Source organism: Barbatula barbatula (assembly GCF_947034865.1).
Source record: "Barbatula barbatula genome assembly, chromosome: 4".
NCBI classification, from domain to species: Eukaryota; Metazoa; Chordata; class Actinopteri; order Cypriniformes; family Nemacheilidae; genus Barbatula; species Barbatula barbatula.
The window spans coordinates 4,734,738-4,747,780 of NC_136768.1; the positions used below are offsets into that span (position 1 = coordinate 4,734,738).

A 13,043-nucleotide genomic window follows, 5' to 3' on the forward strand; every position below is an offset into this window, starting at 1 on the left:
GGATAGATGGATAGATGGATAGATGGATAGATGTCAAGAGCATCATGTATCAGCAGCGGTCTTCCATTTACTTTTACTTGTTGGTTATGTTCAGCAGGGCTGGGGAGGGGGTGCTAAGCTTGCTCAGATGCTTGGCTCAGGTTATGCAGGCTGTGACATGAACAAGATGGGAAGGGCGTATTTTGGCATTATTTACAACAGGCAACTTTATGTTTTTTGGCAGTTCAAGATGAGACAGCTGTCCAACAAAGAAAATGGCAGGGATAACTTCACTTAAGATGCATTCAGTCGTGACTGAATTACATTAGTATTGCATAAACCACAAAGTAGTTTGAAACACATTGTACATGAAGTAAAAAAAATTCAAAGGTACATCAATTCATCACTCATCACTCCACATTAATAAAATTAGACCGTAATCTACAAAGAATGGCACACATGATAACTGACAAGACACTATAATGCGCTTCTACCATGTCAGCACAAGATTAAAACCTGTCTGAAAAGCCCAGGACAGTATCGGTGTTACTCATAACTGCAATTCTAATGTACACAAATCTACATTTCTGCAGCACCTCACTCACTCCCCCCCATTTTCTTGTAAAATGGGAAACACATTATGGATCCAATTCTGTCTGACAGAGATAGAAAACAGATACAAATTGTATGTGGCCAGAGAAAATCTGGATATTTTCCGGATATGAAAGTTATTATCAGCATCTGAGCAGCTGTATGCAAATGTTTTTTTCTGCTTGTTCTCTTTTTTTACTTTGATAAAGGAAAAGCAGATGAGGACGAATGGATTTTAAAAAAATTCTGAGAGCAATGTTATCAATTTGCGTTTGTCTCCATCTCCTGGCTAACGCTTGTCAATACATGAATCTTGTAAAACCCACATGTACATTTCAAGTTTATTAAACACAGTTTCTTAAATCATAAATTAATAGAACAATTTCATTCCATTTCAATCTTAAGGCTTTTATGAAGTAAACAATTCAACACTAAGAAAATATATACATACAGTTTTACATGTTCAATACACATTATGTATCAGTGCTGAAATAACTCTGTATACAAGTACAGTTGTTACTACTAATGGAACGGGGCAATGCATATTTATAATCAAAATCTTCTTGGACTTTCATCCAGCTTTGAAAAGGGATGAGTTTGCACAGAAATGCTTGTCGATATGTTTAAAGCAAAATGACATTGAATTTGAATGTGTATGTCGCCGTGGGAACGTTAGGAGTTTGCAGCTGTGATTTAAATGGCCATGCAATGCTGCTGACTGCTCAGACAACTAAACATTATGTGATGTGTTCCTTAACATGAGTTCATCAATTCATAGCAGGTTCATCAAAGTCCAATCTGTTCTGAAAGCGTACTGTAACATTCAGCAATGCCAACTAAAAGAAAATGTTAGACAACAAAAAAATATGTATTTCTATAAGTACGTCTGAATTGATCAACTACACATTTAAGATGAGAGCAACATAACATTTTAAAAAGTCCTTGGTTTGCTTTAAGGCGAGAGAACGTTAAATATGATACAGTAGTGACACACAGGACAGTTACTGTAGATATTATTTTCCCAGGGACTGTGTCCTGTTTTATTACATACAGCTGCAACTTTTAAATGTGTAGCTTATGTTTAACCTTTTCTAAAATGTTCTAGTATATGAATATAGTTCTCCATAAACCTAATGCTACTGACTTTTTAAGAAAAAAATATATTTGCATTATAAAGCTTTTTTTTAAACATTGGTCCAGTGTTGTTTTGTGCCCATAAGCAGGTGTACATGCCTGTCTGAGATTAGCAGCACATGCAATATACTTAACATAACCAAATCAAACAACATGGATGTACAGTATATATATATATATATATATATATATATATATATATATATATGTATCAACTTTATAAAGAACATCAGGATTTTAAGAAGGCAAAAGTGACATTATGTCTATTTCAAGCACACATGGCAATATGGGGTTTCCCGGACCCATAATTGTTTCTCAATGCGAAAAATACGAATGTAGCATATGTTAAAAGAAAGCCCTTATATTAATTGCTTAAAGCCTTGTGTTTGCTCATGCGGTTTAAAGTGGGCACAGTAGTAAGGCCGTGTTGAAGTGTTGGTAAAAGCTTGTACTCCATAGTGCAAGTGCTGAGTGTTCAGTAGGGGTCCAGTTTAATTCGCCTGTGTAGGCAACAGGTGAACACCATCCCACATATCTGCAACACACGGAGACAAATAAAAAATTCATATAAATATGTGACCACGGAAACCTGCACATTTAAATGATGGAGCCTGATCTGTAAATCGTGCAGGATTTTATTTCAGGATGTATTTAGCAAAGCATCTCTTTGGTTATAAAATGAACAAAGTGAATGAGATTGAATGTGTGGCTTCAGGCAGGGGTGTGACAAGCACCACGTTCAATAAACAGAGCTCCAACAATTTCAGTCATACCAAACAAAGGTTCTTGAGGTTGTCTTTTGAGCTATAAATTCATCCCAGCAAAGCACAAATAAAGCTGTGTGTCAGTTGTTGAAACTCTCTTTATAGAAGGCTTTGAGAAAGCAGTGTACAGTTATCATGGAAACCGAGGTGTGAGGCGAGAGTATGGTAGCAGTGTTGTTGTACTCAAGGCTTTTATTCACTCCCACACGTGATAATTGACCAATGAAGATAAGATACAAATATCTATAAACAATTGTTAGGGGTGATCTCTTTTACAAACAACATCTAGTCGTCTTGTCTAAAATGCTCTGTTTCAATATATTTCTGAAGAACTATTTGCACTTAGTGGGCGATCATTCCCACAAAGGCGGTGGAGCCTCATCCTTCCCACAAACCCAGAAATAAACCAGAGCTTTGAGTTCAACTCAAGTATTTTCTCCCCTTAATAATAATGTATACGCTTTTATGGGAAAACCATAAATGTGAAATGGTTCAATCTGTCTTCAGCTGTTTGACGGAGGTTAAATATGCATTCACAACAAACGTCAGAACAGTAAAAAGTTTGGCAGAGGTTTAGGTACAGACCATTACAATCCATTAAAAGCACAAAAAGTTGAATTCAATGCAGAAAGAGATTTCTAACTAAAATGACACCGAAACTCAGAAATTAGTTGTGGATTTCTATTCCTATAACACTGCACCCAATTAAAGGTATAAAATGTCATCTTTCTTTCATAATGATGAGTAAATACATGTTAATTTGATGTCACCTATTTTTTAAATAATTTCATAGGTCTAAACACGCACGTATCTGCTTCTATAGTAAAGATTGGAGAGACACATAGATGGGCTTTAAATGCAACACCCTCTGCAGTCTTGTCTGGGTAACTTTGAGCAGATATTTTGACACCTTTGACACTTCTTCTTTCTAAAGAAACAAAAGCCTGAAATAGATGCTCAGGTCTCACAGCAGACTGCGGGTAAAGGTTATATCAGGTTAAGCATCTATATACTTTTTAAGATGAGAAGTCATCAAAATGGATCTGTAAGTGAATATGAGAGTTATATATTAATTTAGTCTAAAACTACAGATACTTGTCTTTTATCTTGGAACAATTAACACAATTCACTGCTTTGATTGTAATGGCATGCGAGCTGTGGACTTTTTTTCTTTTGCCATGCAGCATTCAACAAGCATTACACTGATGTCACAGAGAGAGCGTGGGCATGAGATGACAACACCATGGCACAACGGCATGCACACAGACACGAATACAAGCGCTAACAGCCAACCTGGTCCTCAGATAGCTGTTCGGACATCAAATATTGGCACTAGCAAATCAAACGTCAGAGTAGTCTTCTTCCTCTTCTTTATAAAGCAGATAAATAAAGCAGGCAGTCAAAACTGCGCCCACTAGCTATGGGTACGGGAAACACGTGTACGCACACACAAACAGAACACGGACACAAGCAGAAATAGACACAGAGACAGAAAGAAAACAAGTAAACATACTGTGATTCAAACGGGACATCCCTGAAACAAAACATGATTACAGAACAAACATTTGGGAGAAGTAGAGAAACAGACACATCAAGGACAAACATAAAGTCACTACACAAGAGACACAATGCACCAATTATACAGAAAAGATAAGCAAATGCTTTGTTGTTGTATGGATCCTGCAAAGCGACACTGTATTTACGACCATAATGACAGTCATGATGAAAGATCATTGAAGAGGATAAATTTCATTAGCGCACCATCTGGAGGGTGCTTCGGGCCACTTTGAGGCTTTTTCACTGTATAATCATTATAGTAATTTAACACTGGAGCTATTTTTAGTCACAAAATCACTCCAGAGCTTCACGTTTCCAGGATGAAATGGTCACATGACCGGCAGCCAGAGACCTTGATACTGGGAACATTGTTTCAGAGGTGCTCATTGTGTGCTTTTAAGTGTTCGTTTTGAACTACTTCAACAAAAGTTCAGGGTTTATGCTATGCACATGTTTTACAACAAAGCCAGCTGTCAAAATAATTGATGTGAATTTAGTTTTTTAGGGTTGAACAGATTAAACTGTTTCTTTCCTTTAGCTTGTGTTGACTAGCTTTAGATCATCTGACTTTAAGTATACTGGTTCTGAAGAGGAACTTTGGGTGTCATTATTTTTGTACTATATACTGTAAAATCCAAAAATATATTAAATTAAATAAGTTTGCGTGAAATATGAAACGTGAATGCTTTAAATTGCTAAAGCACATTATACCATAGATCTAAATAAAAAGCCGCATTAGAATCTGTTTCTATGGGCCGCTATACTATAACATTCAAAATCAAGCTGACTGTGTATGATTATGATAACATATTTATTGTTGTATAACCCAAAAAAACATTAAATCTGCTACACTAACACATGACAACAACGAAAGGTTATCTCGTTTTCAGTGACGTCAGTGGACCGTTCTAAGATAGCGGACACATCTACATGCCTGGGGCCCTTGAATATCTATTTATTTATATCCATGCATTAAATTGTAGATGCTGCATTGCATGCTGGGAGATTCTGGGCTAAGAGTCAATTATTGAAGCTACAATCCGTAACTTTTGCCTTTCTATAGCCATCTCTGTTTAGCACTGAAAATTGAAGATACATACACATGAGTTGAGGTCAAAATATGTCGAACTGACTTTGCCTGTGAAATCCAACCCAACAGATCAAATAATAAATGATTATTATAAGCATGCTGCAGCAAACATTGTCTTATAATTTGTAGATTTTTGACCGAAACAAATTGTACTAGCAGTTGTAAAGGCACTAGCTTACAGGACTACATACTGCATGCTACAAACAGTTTGCATGTGTCATCTGAAGTATTTAGAAAAAGAACTATAGCACACATCACTCACATCACATAATTTAGATCATGAAAGCTACTACTGATAAAAAGTAGAAAACACAGCTAGACTGAAGAAATGCCTGACAACAAATGCCGTTCAAGATGATGCAATTGTGGATGAAACATTGATGAGACGTTGTTTGGTCTACTCTTGTATTTCCACACTCAAATATATGTACAATTCACAACACCCTACAACCATATGTCACCCATTAAAAAAGAAAAGAGATAAAATCATTAAAAGAATACTTTTTTGATCATCTATGATCGTGATGTGTCGCTTCCAGTTCAGAGAATTTATCAATGTAAAGGTCTGAACGGGCATCACATTTCATTGTTGCTTATACAGAGTTTATTCAAAGAAAACAGATCAATGAACCTCTAAACCCACACAGGGAACTGCACAGTGAGATCTGTACTTACAGCTTAAAGCTCTTTATTTCATTCTCTCTCCTCTTTTTCCTCAGAACTGCATGCTGTCTCCGCCTATTTCTTTCCGACGGGACTATTGTGTGCATTACCGGTTGAATGCAAAAACAGACTCCATTAAACGATTGCCTGCAGGTCATCGCATCAGCTATTTTAGTCTGGCTTTCGTGTTAGTGAACTAAATCAGATAGATCTCAGTGATCTGTGGTTTCATTTCTACGAAGGTTTGTTCCATAACACAAACATCAAAGCATACGGTTATTATACAATTGATGAAGGTTGTACTTAGAAATTCAATATTAGTGTTCATTGTCAACTCTGATTTACAGCAAATAATTACATCAGAAAAAAAGGTCTTTTTTTAAACAAGGAAAAGCTCTTTTCTATTTCATTTTTGAATAGTTTTGAACTATTTCTGTAAATGCACTGTACACCAGAAGAGGAGGGGCTTTTAGAGGAGGGATGGGCTTACCTGCAAACAGGCCACACCTATTCCCACAGCTCCAATGATAAGCAAATGATCAGCCAGGAACTGCTCCAACTTAGTAATGCAGCCACCCTGCAAGACACCAAAGCATGATAAACTTTACCTCCAAAAGAACTGAACTTTAGCAGTACAGCAGGTCTGTTATATCATTGTCCATATGTAGAACTGAAGACTGCTCTGATTTATTTTCCATCCTGCTGCATTTTTCATCATCATTGCAAGATGTTTTTTTGTGTAATTGATGAGTCTGTGTCACGATACTGCCCCAACGTAGCACGTATGTAATATGCTAATGGCTCTCAAGAGGCTATTAAAACCATTGTCATAATGTATTATGTATCATATGAAAGGTCAGTTCCCAAATAATATGAACTTGGCAGAAGTGTACTGTTATTCCACACTTCACAAGCTCATATATGTTACCAGTCGCACCTGCTTTACTCACATCTGTGGTTTCTTAGTCCAAATAGCTACCAAGGGACATATTAAAGACTTTCACAATGACATGGTTCACAGGCACACTTATATTTCCCACAGAAAACAAGGAAACATCACAAAAGCTTTGCGTCAAACCTCAAACTGTTACCTCATACCGCTGAAGCACATTTACAGTCCCTTTGGTGTATTTAGTTACAGTATTCGCCACGAAATAAAAAGAACCCCCACAACAAATCTTAAAGGAGTGTTGCAATATTGCGTGAAGATTAATATGAGGTTGACAGGGTCAGACCCACCTCCACCTTGTAGATGTTGGAGGGGTGGTCCCTCCTTCCACACAAAGAGGTTATGGTTTTACAGCAGCTGTCAGGAACCAACCTTCGCTCCGCCTCCTGGGACTTGATGTACACGCTGTGCATCCAATCATAGGAGTTGTTGCTCCCACAACATTTAAACTACATGGGGAGATGAATGGCCGAATTCTTAATGATTTCAAATCTCAACCAAAACAAACTCACAAGTAATGTTTGTCCTATTAGGATTGCTCATGTTGCCATGGTTTAATTCAAGTATGTAAGTAAATAAAAGTATATGTAAAGTATATGTAATCATAATATGTTTGCCTCTGCTTTATTAAATAATGTTTTTCAAATGCAGAAGGGGTAAAGGCTCAGATGTATGCTGGGATTTGGAAATTCTCACATCTTGCTGTAGTCTGTCCACAGATTGAGTAATGCTCTCTTTACCAGGCTGAGCGTAGTTCTGTGTCATCGTTTTACTGAGATGCTCCTTCAGCTCCTCACTCAGCTGTGACAGATTGAGAAAAGGAGAGAAATTATCAAAAGGAAAAAATAGAAAGGTGCGCCTAGTGTCAAATGAGTCAGCTGTTCCAGTCTGATATTGCCGTACTGACATAAAACTGTTTGTTTGCTTGCTTGCTTGTGTTTCTGTAGCTCAACTGGCAGAGTTCATGGGTAGAATTATCAGGAAATGCATGTAATGCATAATACATTTTAAAGCACCGGTCATATGCATATTGTGTAAGGGGCACAGAAATAAGTACAAGGGATTGTAGACACCAAAAGTGTGTGTATGGTACAGTACCTCACCTTCTGGTAATACACGTAGGCCAGGACACCAGCTACCAGCTCAATAAGGAAAATGAGAAGCAGACACGAGAAATACTGTTGAAAGAAAAACAGGCAGTAGGTGATAAAAAAGCACAAATATTATATAAAGTTAAATTAAATTAAGTCTCTATAGACATGTTGAAATGCTGTTACCATATTTATCAATGAGAGGTACTGTACACTTACAGATTTCTAGAATTTCTATGTATTTTTCTAAAACGCCATGAATCACTTAACTAACAAGGTTTGCACTGTCATTGGGAAAAAAGGGAATCAGATAGATTTCAAAGATGTCGCTTGCACAGAGATGACAAAGGTGAAGACGTCTGGCAGATGAAAATAGAAGACACTGTTGCTCCTCAGAGGAAGACAAACAAATGACAAAACTGAATAAACAGTCACAATTTACTGGAGACGGAGATGATGAGGTCTGCGTTTCAGTCTGACTAAATATTCTTTTCAGTATAATCAAAAACAAGCAGAGCAGAGCTTTTAATAAAGCATATCGTATATAACATCAAAACCACTAATAGCTTTACTTTTCATCAGAAGAATCAACCTTAGTTTCAGCCTTAACATACTGTAATCACCATTCATTTCAAGGAATAACAATGTTACATATTTGCACACCACAGGCACCCAAGAGATGCCACCAAACAGGATTTGTATATAAGGATGTGTATAAAATATGAATAAATTAGAGTTGACAAACACACATGCGTACACACAGCGTATATACGTGCATAGACATCCACACACAGCGTGCATCCTCTAGGGGTCAAAACAAAGAACATGAAGTGCAATGTTGTTTATTCAATCACCAATGTGAGCGCTGACACATCTGAAGTCATTTAATTGAAGCTGTTCAAGGTTATTTAAACACTGCAGCCCATTGAACAGCTGTTAACCTTACGGCAGCTGTTCTGTGCGTGTGGTTGCTTATGCAGATATATATTTTTCACTTGAATCAAAATGCCCACATTCAGATCACCTCTTGCAAAAGACACACTCCAGAAAGAATATTATTATTAATTCCTACTAGCGCTTCATAGCCACATGAAGTTGTGGCCTAATGGTTAGTAAGTCACACTCGTAACCAGAAGGTCACCGGTTCAATTCTTAGGGCCAGGAGGTAGACTGACGTGCCCTTGAGCAAGGCACCTAACCCCCGTTTGCCCCCCAGGCGCTGCAGTGATAGCTGCCCACTGCTCCGGGTGTGTGCTCACGACTGGCAGTGCGTGTGTTCACTACTCACTGGATGGGTTAAATGCAGAGGTCACATTTCGGTTAAGGGTCACCATAACTGAAAAATAGGTCACTTTCACATACATCTGAGTGAAGGTGGGCTATAAATAGCACTGCTGCAGTGGCAGTCACAACCTTCCTCGAGTATTTTAGAAACATACACACACGCAAGGTCCTCTCTTAAAAAAAAAGATTCTCAGTGGTCAGGGCTGGCCTTTTTCCCATCCCGTTTGGATGCTATTCACCTGGCCTGGACATACAGATAGCTTATACAATATACACAAAAGTGGCCAAAATAAGACCAGGGGTTTATAAGATAATGAGTGGATCCCAATGGATTGGTGATGAACGATATACACAGACTTCATCAAATCATGTCCTCTGAAAGTGGCCATCTATCTATGTGCACTCACCGTGGACAGACAGCTCCTCTGTTCTCGTATGACAGCACAACATCCCAGGAAACCCGTGACCATCACCAGCCCTCCAGCCAGGATCAGGATGTAGGCGGACACAGCGAATGTGCTTGAGGCCAGTAGGCTCAAGTAGTCTCCTTTGTCAACAAGCGTCCAGATACCAACACCCATCACCACCCCACCGCCCATCTTAGAGAGAGAACAAGAGGAAAATGTATATAATATATTGAAAATATCATGCATCTGTTTTTTGGGAACAGCAGTGAAAGTATTGTGTCATCTGTGTGCTATAAAAGGGTTTTAAAACTGGGGTCCGAGGGCCCTCTGGGTGTGGAAAAGGGTTTAGAGAATAACTGTTAATAAACAGCACAATTGATTAATTTATTGTTTCATAACTTTGATTCAAATAAATAAGTGAATAAATGAATTTTATAAAACAAAAATGTGACTTAATTTTATAATTAACATTATATTAAAAGTGAGAATATAATATATATGCAATGTGACTAAATAGAAAATAGTGTAAAAGAAATTCGTTTTAAATTTTAGGATGGGGGTCCCTTAAATGAGGATGGGTCAAATATTGATATTTTAACTTTTAAAGTAGTTAAAAAGTATTTTTAGACATGTTTTTATTTGCTTAGGGCACCAACTTAATATGAACTGAATACTGAAATGGGTTACCCTGACACAATTTTCTGAAATTCCAACAAGGGCTCTTCCCTTCAGCACACATCTCTTTCCTTGAAATGTTTTTCTGCCAAACTCAAACAACAACAACTGCCCAAGGGTCTTATGAGCCACCTCCAGCACCCCTTACATACCACACACAAAAAAAAGATTACTTAAAGAGATCGTTCATCCAAAAATTGAAAATCTATCAGTATTAACTTAACCTCAAGTGGGTCCAAACCTGTATAAATTACTTTGTTCTGATGAATATAAAGGAAGATATTTAGAAGAATGTTAGTAATTTATAGTACTGGGACATCATTGACTACCGTAGGTAAACATTTTAATAGTAGTAAACAGTGCCCCAGAAATGTTTGCTTTCCAAAACAGTTCAACAGAACAAAATAATTACAATTATGTTTTCTACTTTGGTAGTGAATGATGTCCCAGAACTGAAAATTGCTAACATTCTTCCGAATAACTTTCCTTGTGTTCAACAGAACAAAGAAATGTATACGGGTTTGGAACAACTAGAGGGTGAGTAAATAGTGACAGAATTGTCATTTTTGGGAAAACTCTCCCTTTAAGTTATAGTCCTATTTCAAGGCACAGATTATGTCCTCACAACAATAACTGCTTCAGAAGATGTATTTTTTAATTCGTTTAGCACAACTCGGGTTTCAATCACATGCAACACTTTAAAATATAAGTTATTCACAGGAGTGTAATTTGGAAAGTTTGGACCTACCCAGAACAGAAAGTTGAAGACAAAGAGCAGGTACTTGAGACAGACTGTTATCCAGTCATCCTGTTCATCCTTATATAGTTTGCCCATCTCTCCTGCAAGATAAGAAAAGAAAAACAATGGTGGTTGTTCATATCAGAGCAACTCTTTCGTGTATTTACATAACAACATAGAAAAGACAGGGGCGGAAGAGGAGGCATGGCGGAAAGATGGCAGTCAACCGCTGTTCTTTTCGGTGGCATGTTAATTAAAAGCTGCAGTCCATGGGTTTATGCTGCAGACAACCGACATGCTCTGTCACAGGGCCTGGTGCGCTGCGGAGGCGTCGCGTGTCAAAACAGCAGCCATGTACGGCCGTCAAAATTAGGGTGTTTGGCTTGAAATGGTTGAAAACCGAGCCAAACACATTTAGTCATTTTTTTAGCAGACACAAGAGACTACACACCCCAACACACAGCTTGAAAGAATATTGAATGCGGCATATTTCCTGACACTATCCTTTCCAAAACACAAAAATAGACTTCCGAGTTTACTTAATAAATATCTCGCTATAGGTTTATTTCCTAGGTTTTTACTGTAATACCCATCAAGTTGTTCAGAATGATGATGGGGGGGGGGGGTGTATTGATTTGACAATCACGTGCTGTAAATGTACGAAGGAAGGCCTTTGTGTCACAAGCAATTACTTAAAGTGCATTTTCTGAAGAATCGTCTACCCACACTGAGCAGTAAATATACATCATTAATGTTGTGATGTATAGCCTACTTAAATATTACAATTTTGAGACTGGATTTTTTTTATGAATGAATTTTATATTGCATGGACATCTACTATATTCTTCTCATTAAGAACATTGCATATAGTAAAAACTACATTGTAAGGGGGGCCAATGGCTGTTTTGAGACCTATTTGTGTTGTTATGGGTTACCAGTGTTCAAGACGTGTTTTCAAAACATCCATTTCTCATCTACGCCACAGCAATGCATTTGAAATACAAACATTATTTGTTTAAATAGTTGGATGTAAAATATTGTAAACGACAAAAACACATGTGTTGTCAAAAAAGACATAAAACAAAGGAATGACGTAGCATTGTTGAAGTTAAAGTTACTTTGAAAGTGAACATCTGCGGTAAACCTTGCTGTGGTATATTCAACACGTGAGAGTGTGTCGCCGTTTCCTCTGCTTTAACAAAACGTCATTCGGCAAAAACATCGACTAACTATAACTATACAATTCGCGTTTATGTTTCCTCCTGTCTGAAAGCAACGATGTCCGTCTGGCTGTATCAAAACACATCGCGCGTGTTTGAGTCTCTTTCCTCCCGCGGACTTTGGCCTTGCGTCGTTACGTTTTCCGCAAAACGCACGAAAGATGTGTTACTTTAATCGACACTTCCTCGTTAAAGAACTAGACACAATCGAAACGACATGTTGCATTTTCACACTTATCGTCTCTAAAACGACCTGCTCTATGTCGTATTTGGGACACGTACGCGCCAAAGTCAGCATCTACAAATGCATGCTAAGAAAGACATTAAAAACATGCATCGTTGCTTACCTTAAATAAAGCGTCTCCGAAATGCAAAATAAGGGTCGTTTTCTTGCAGTGTGGCTTGTTGCGTCTTTCCCACGCGTGTCCAGTTGGCAGGGGTAGCGGAGGGTCAGTGCAGGATGTGAGGAGGAAATGTAAGGACAGCCCGCCCCTTCGTTTCAGGAGATTAAATTCAGAGCTATTCATTTCAAAGGCTGTTCATGGTGGACGGGCTATCGTGTGGTATGGTGCTTTTAAGTAAGTTGCCCTGTCCCACTGTGAAAAAAATCAATTCACGTCTGTTGTGTTGGATGCAGAATGCTGCTCTGATAAAGAAACAGGCCATGACTCTTATTTTCAACAATTAAAAGTGTCTTGCAAACTATAGAGTATACGATACTTAATTGATGATTATACATAACATTTTGATTAATGTCATTGAATTATAACATTATCAGATATTCACTTAAACAACGGTAATAATAAGCGTTAATGGAAATTGTAATAAATGGATTTATGGATTTGTCATAAACTGTTTACATGCACATGTCTTGCAAAATGATTTGAATGTTGTCATTTG

General features: G+C 37.7%; 1 protein-coding gene across 3 annotated transcripts; it reads right to left on the minus strand.

The window, feature by feature from the left end:
• Positions 1-906: 906 nt before the first annotated feature.
• tspan11 (tetraspanin 11) lies at positions 907-12,602 on the minus strand. 3 transcript variants are annotated; one of them, XM_079455437.1, is made up of 9 exons: positions 12,491-12,602; positions 10,933-11,024; positions 9,510-9,701; positions 7,831-7,905; positions 7,424-7,528; positions 7,018-7,176; positions 6,269-6,355; positions 3,762-3,837; positions 907-2,239 (listed from the first exon to the last, which is right to left on the minus strand). In XM_079455437.1, the coding sequence occupies exons 2-8, from the start codon at positions 11,017-11,019 to the stop codon at positions 3,769-3,771; spliced, it is 774 nt and encodes a 257-aa protein (XP_079311563.1). In that variant the 5' UTR covers positions 11,020-11,024; positions 12,491-12,602; the 3' UTR covers positions 907-2,239; positions 3,762-3,768. The 3 variants fall into 3 exon arrangements, with proteins under 3 accessions (XP_079311563.1, XP_079311562.1, XP_079311564.1); XM_079455436.1 differs by having other exon boundaries at positions 3,762-3,886; XM_079455438.1 differs by lacking the exon at positions 3,762-3,837.
• Positions 12,603-13,043: the final 441 nt, after the last annotated feature.

What these genes read in the sequence shown, in the direction of transcription:
- tspan11 (XM_079455436.1), bottom strand. Translation starts at nt 11,019, where the DNA reads ATGGGCAAACTATATAAGGATGAACAGGATGACTGGATAACAGTCTGT. An exon ending in TCTTCAACTTTCTGTTCTGG is followed by an intron (nt 9,702 to 10,932) that starts GTAGGTCCAAAC and finishes TCTCTCTCTAAG; the next exon opens with ATGGGCGGTGGGGTGGTGAT. An exon ending in AGAGGAGCTGTCTGTCCACG is followed by an intron (nt 7,906 to 9,509) that starts GTGAGTGCACAT and finishes TTCTTTCAACAG; the next exon opens with TATTTCTCGTGTCTGCTTCT.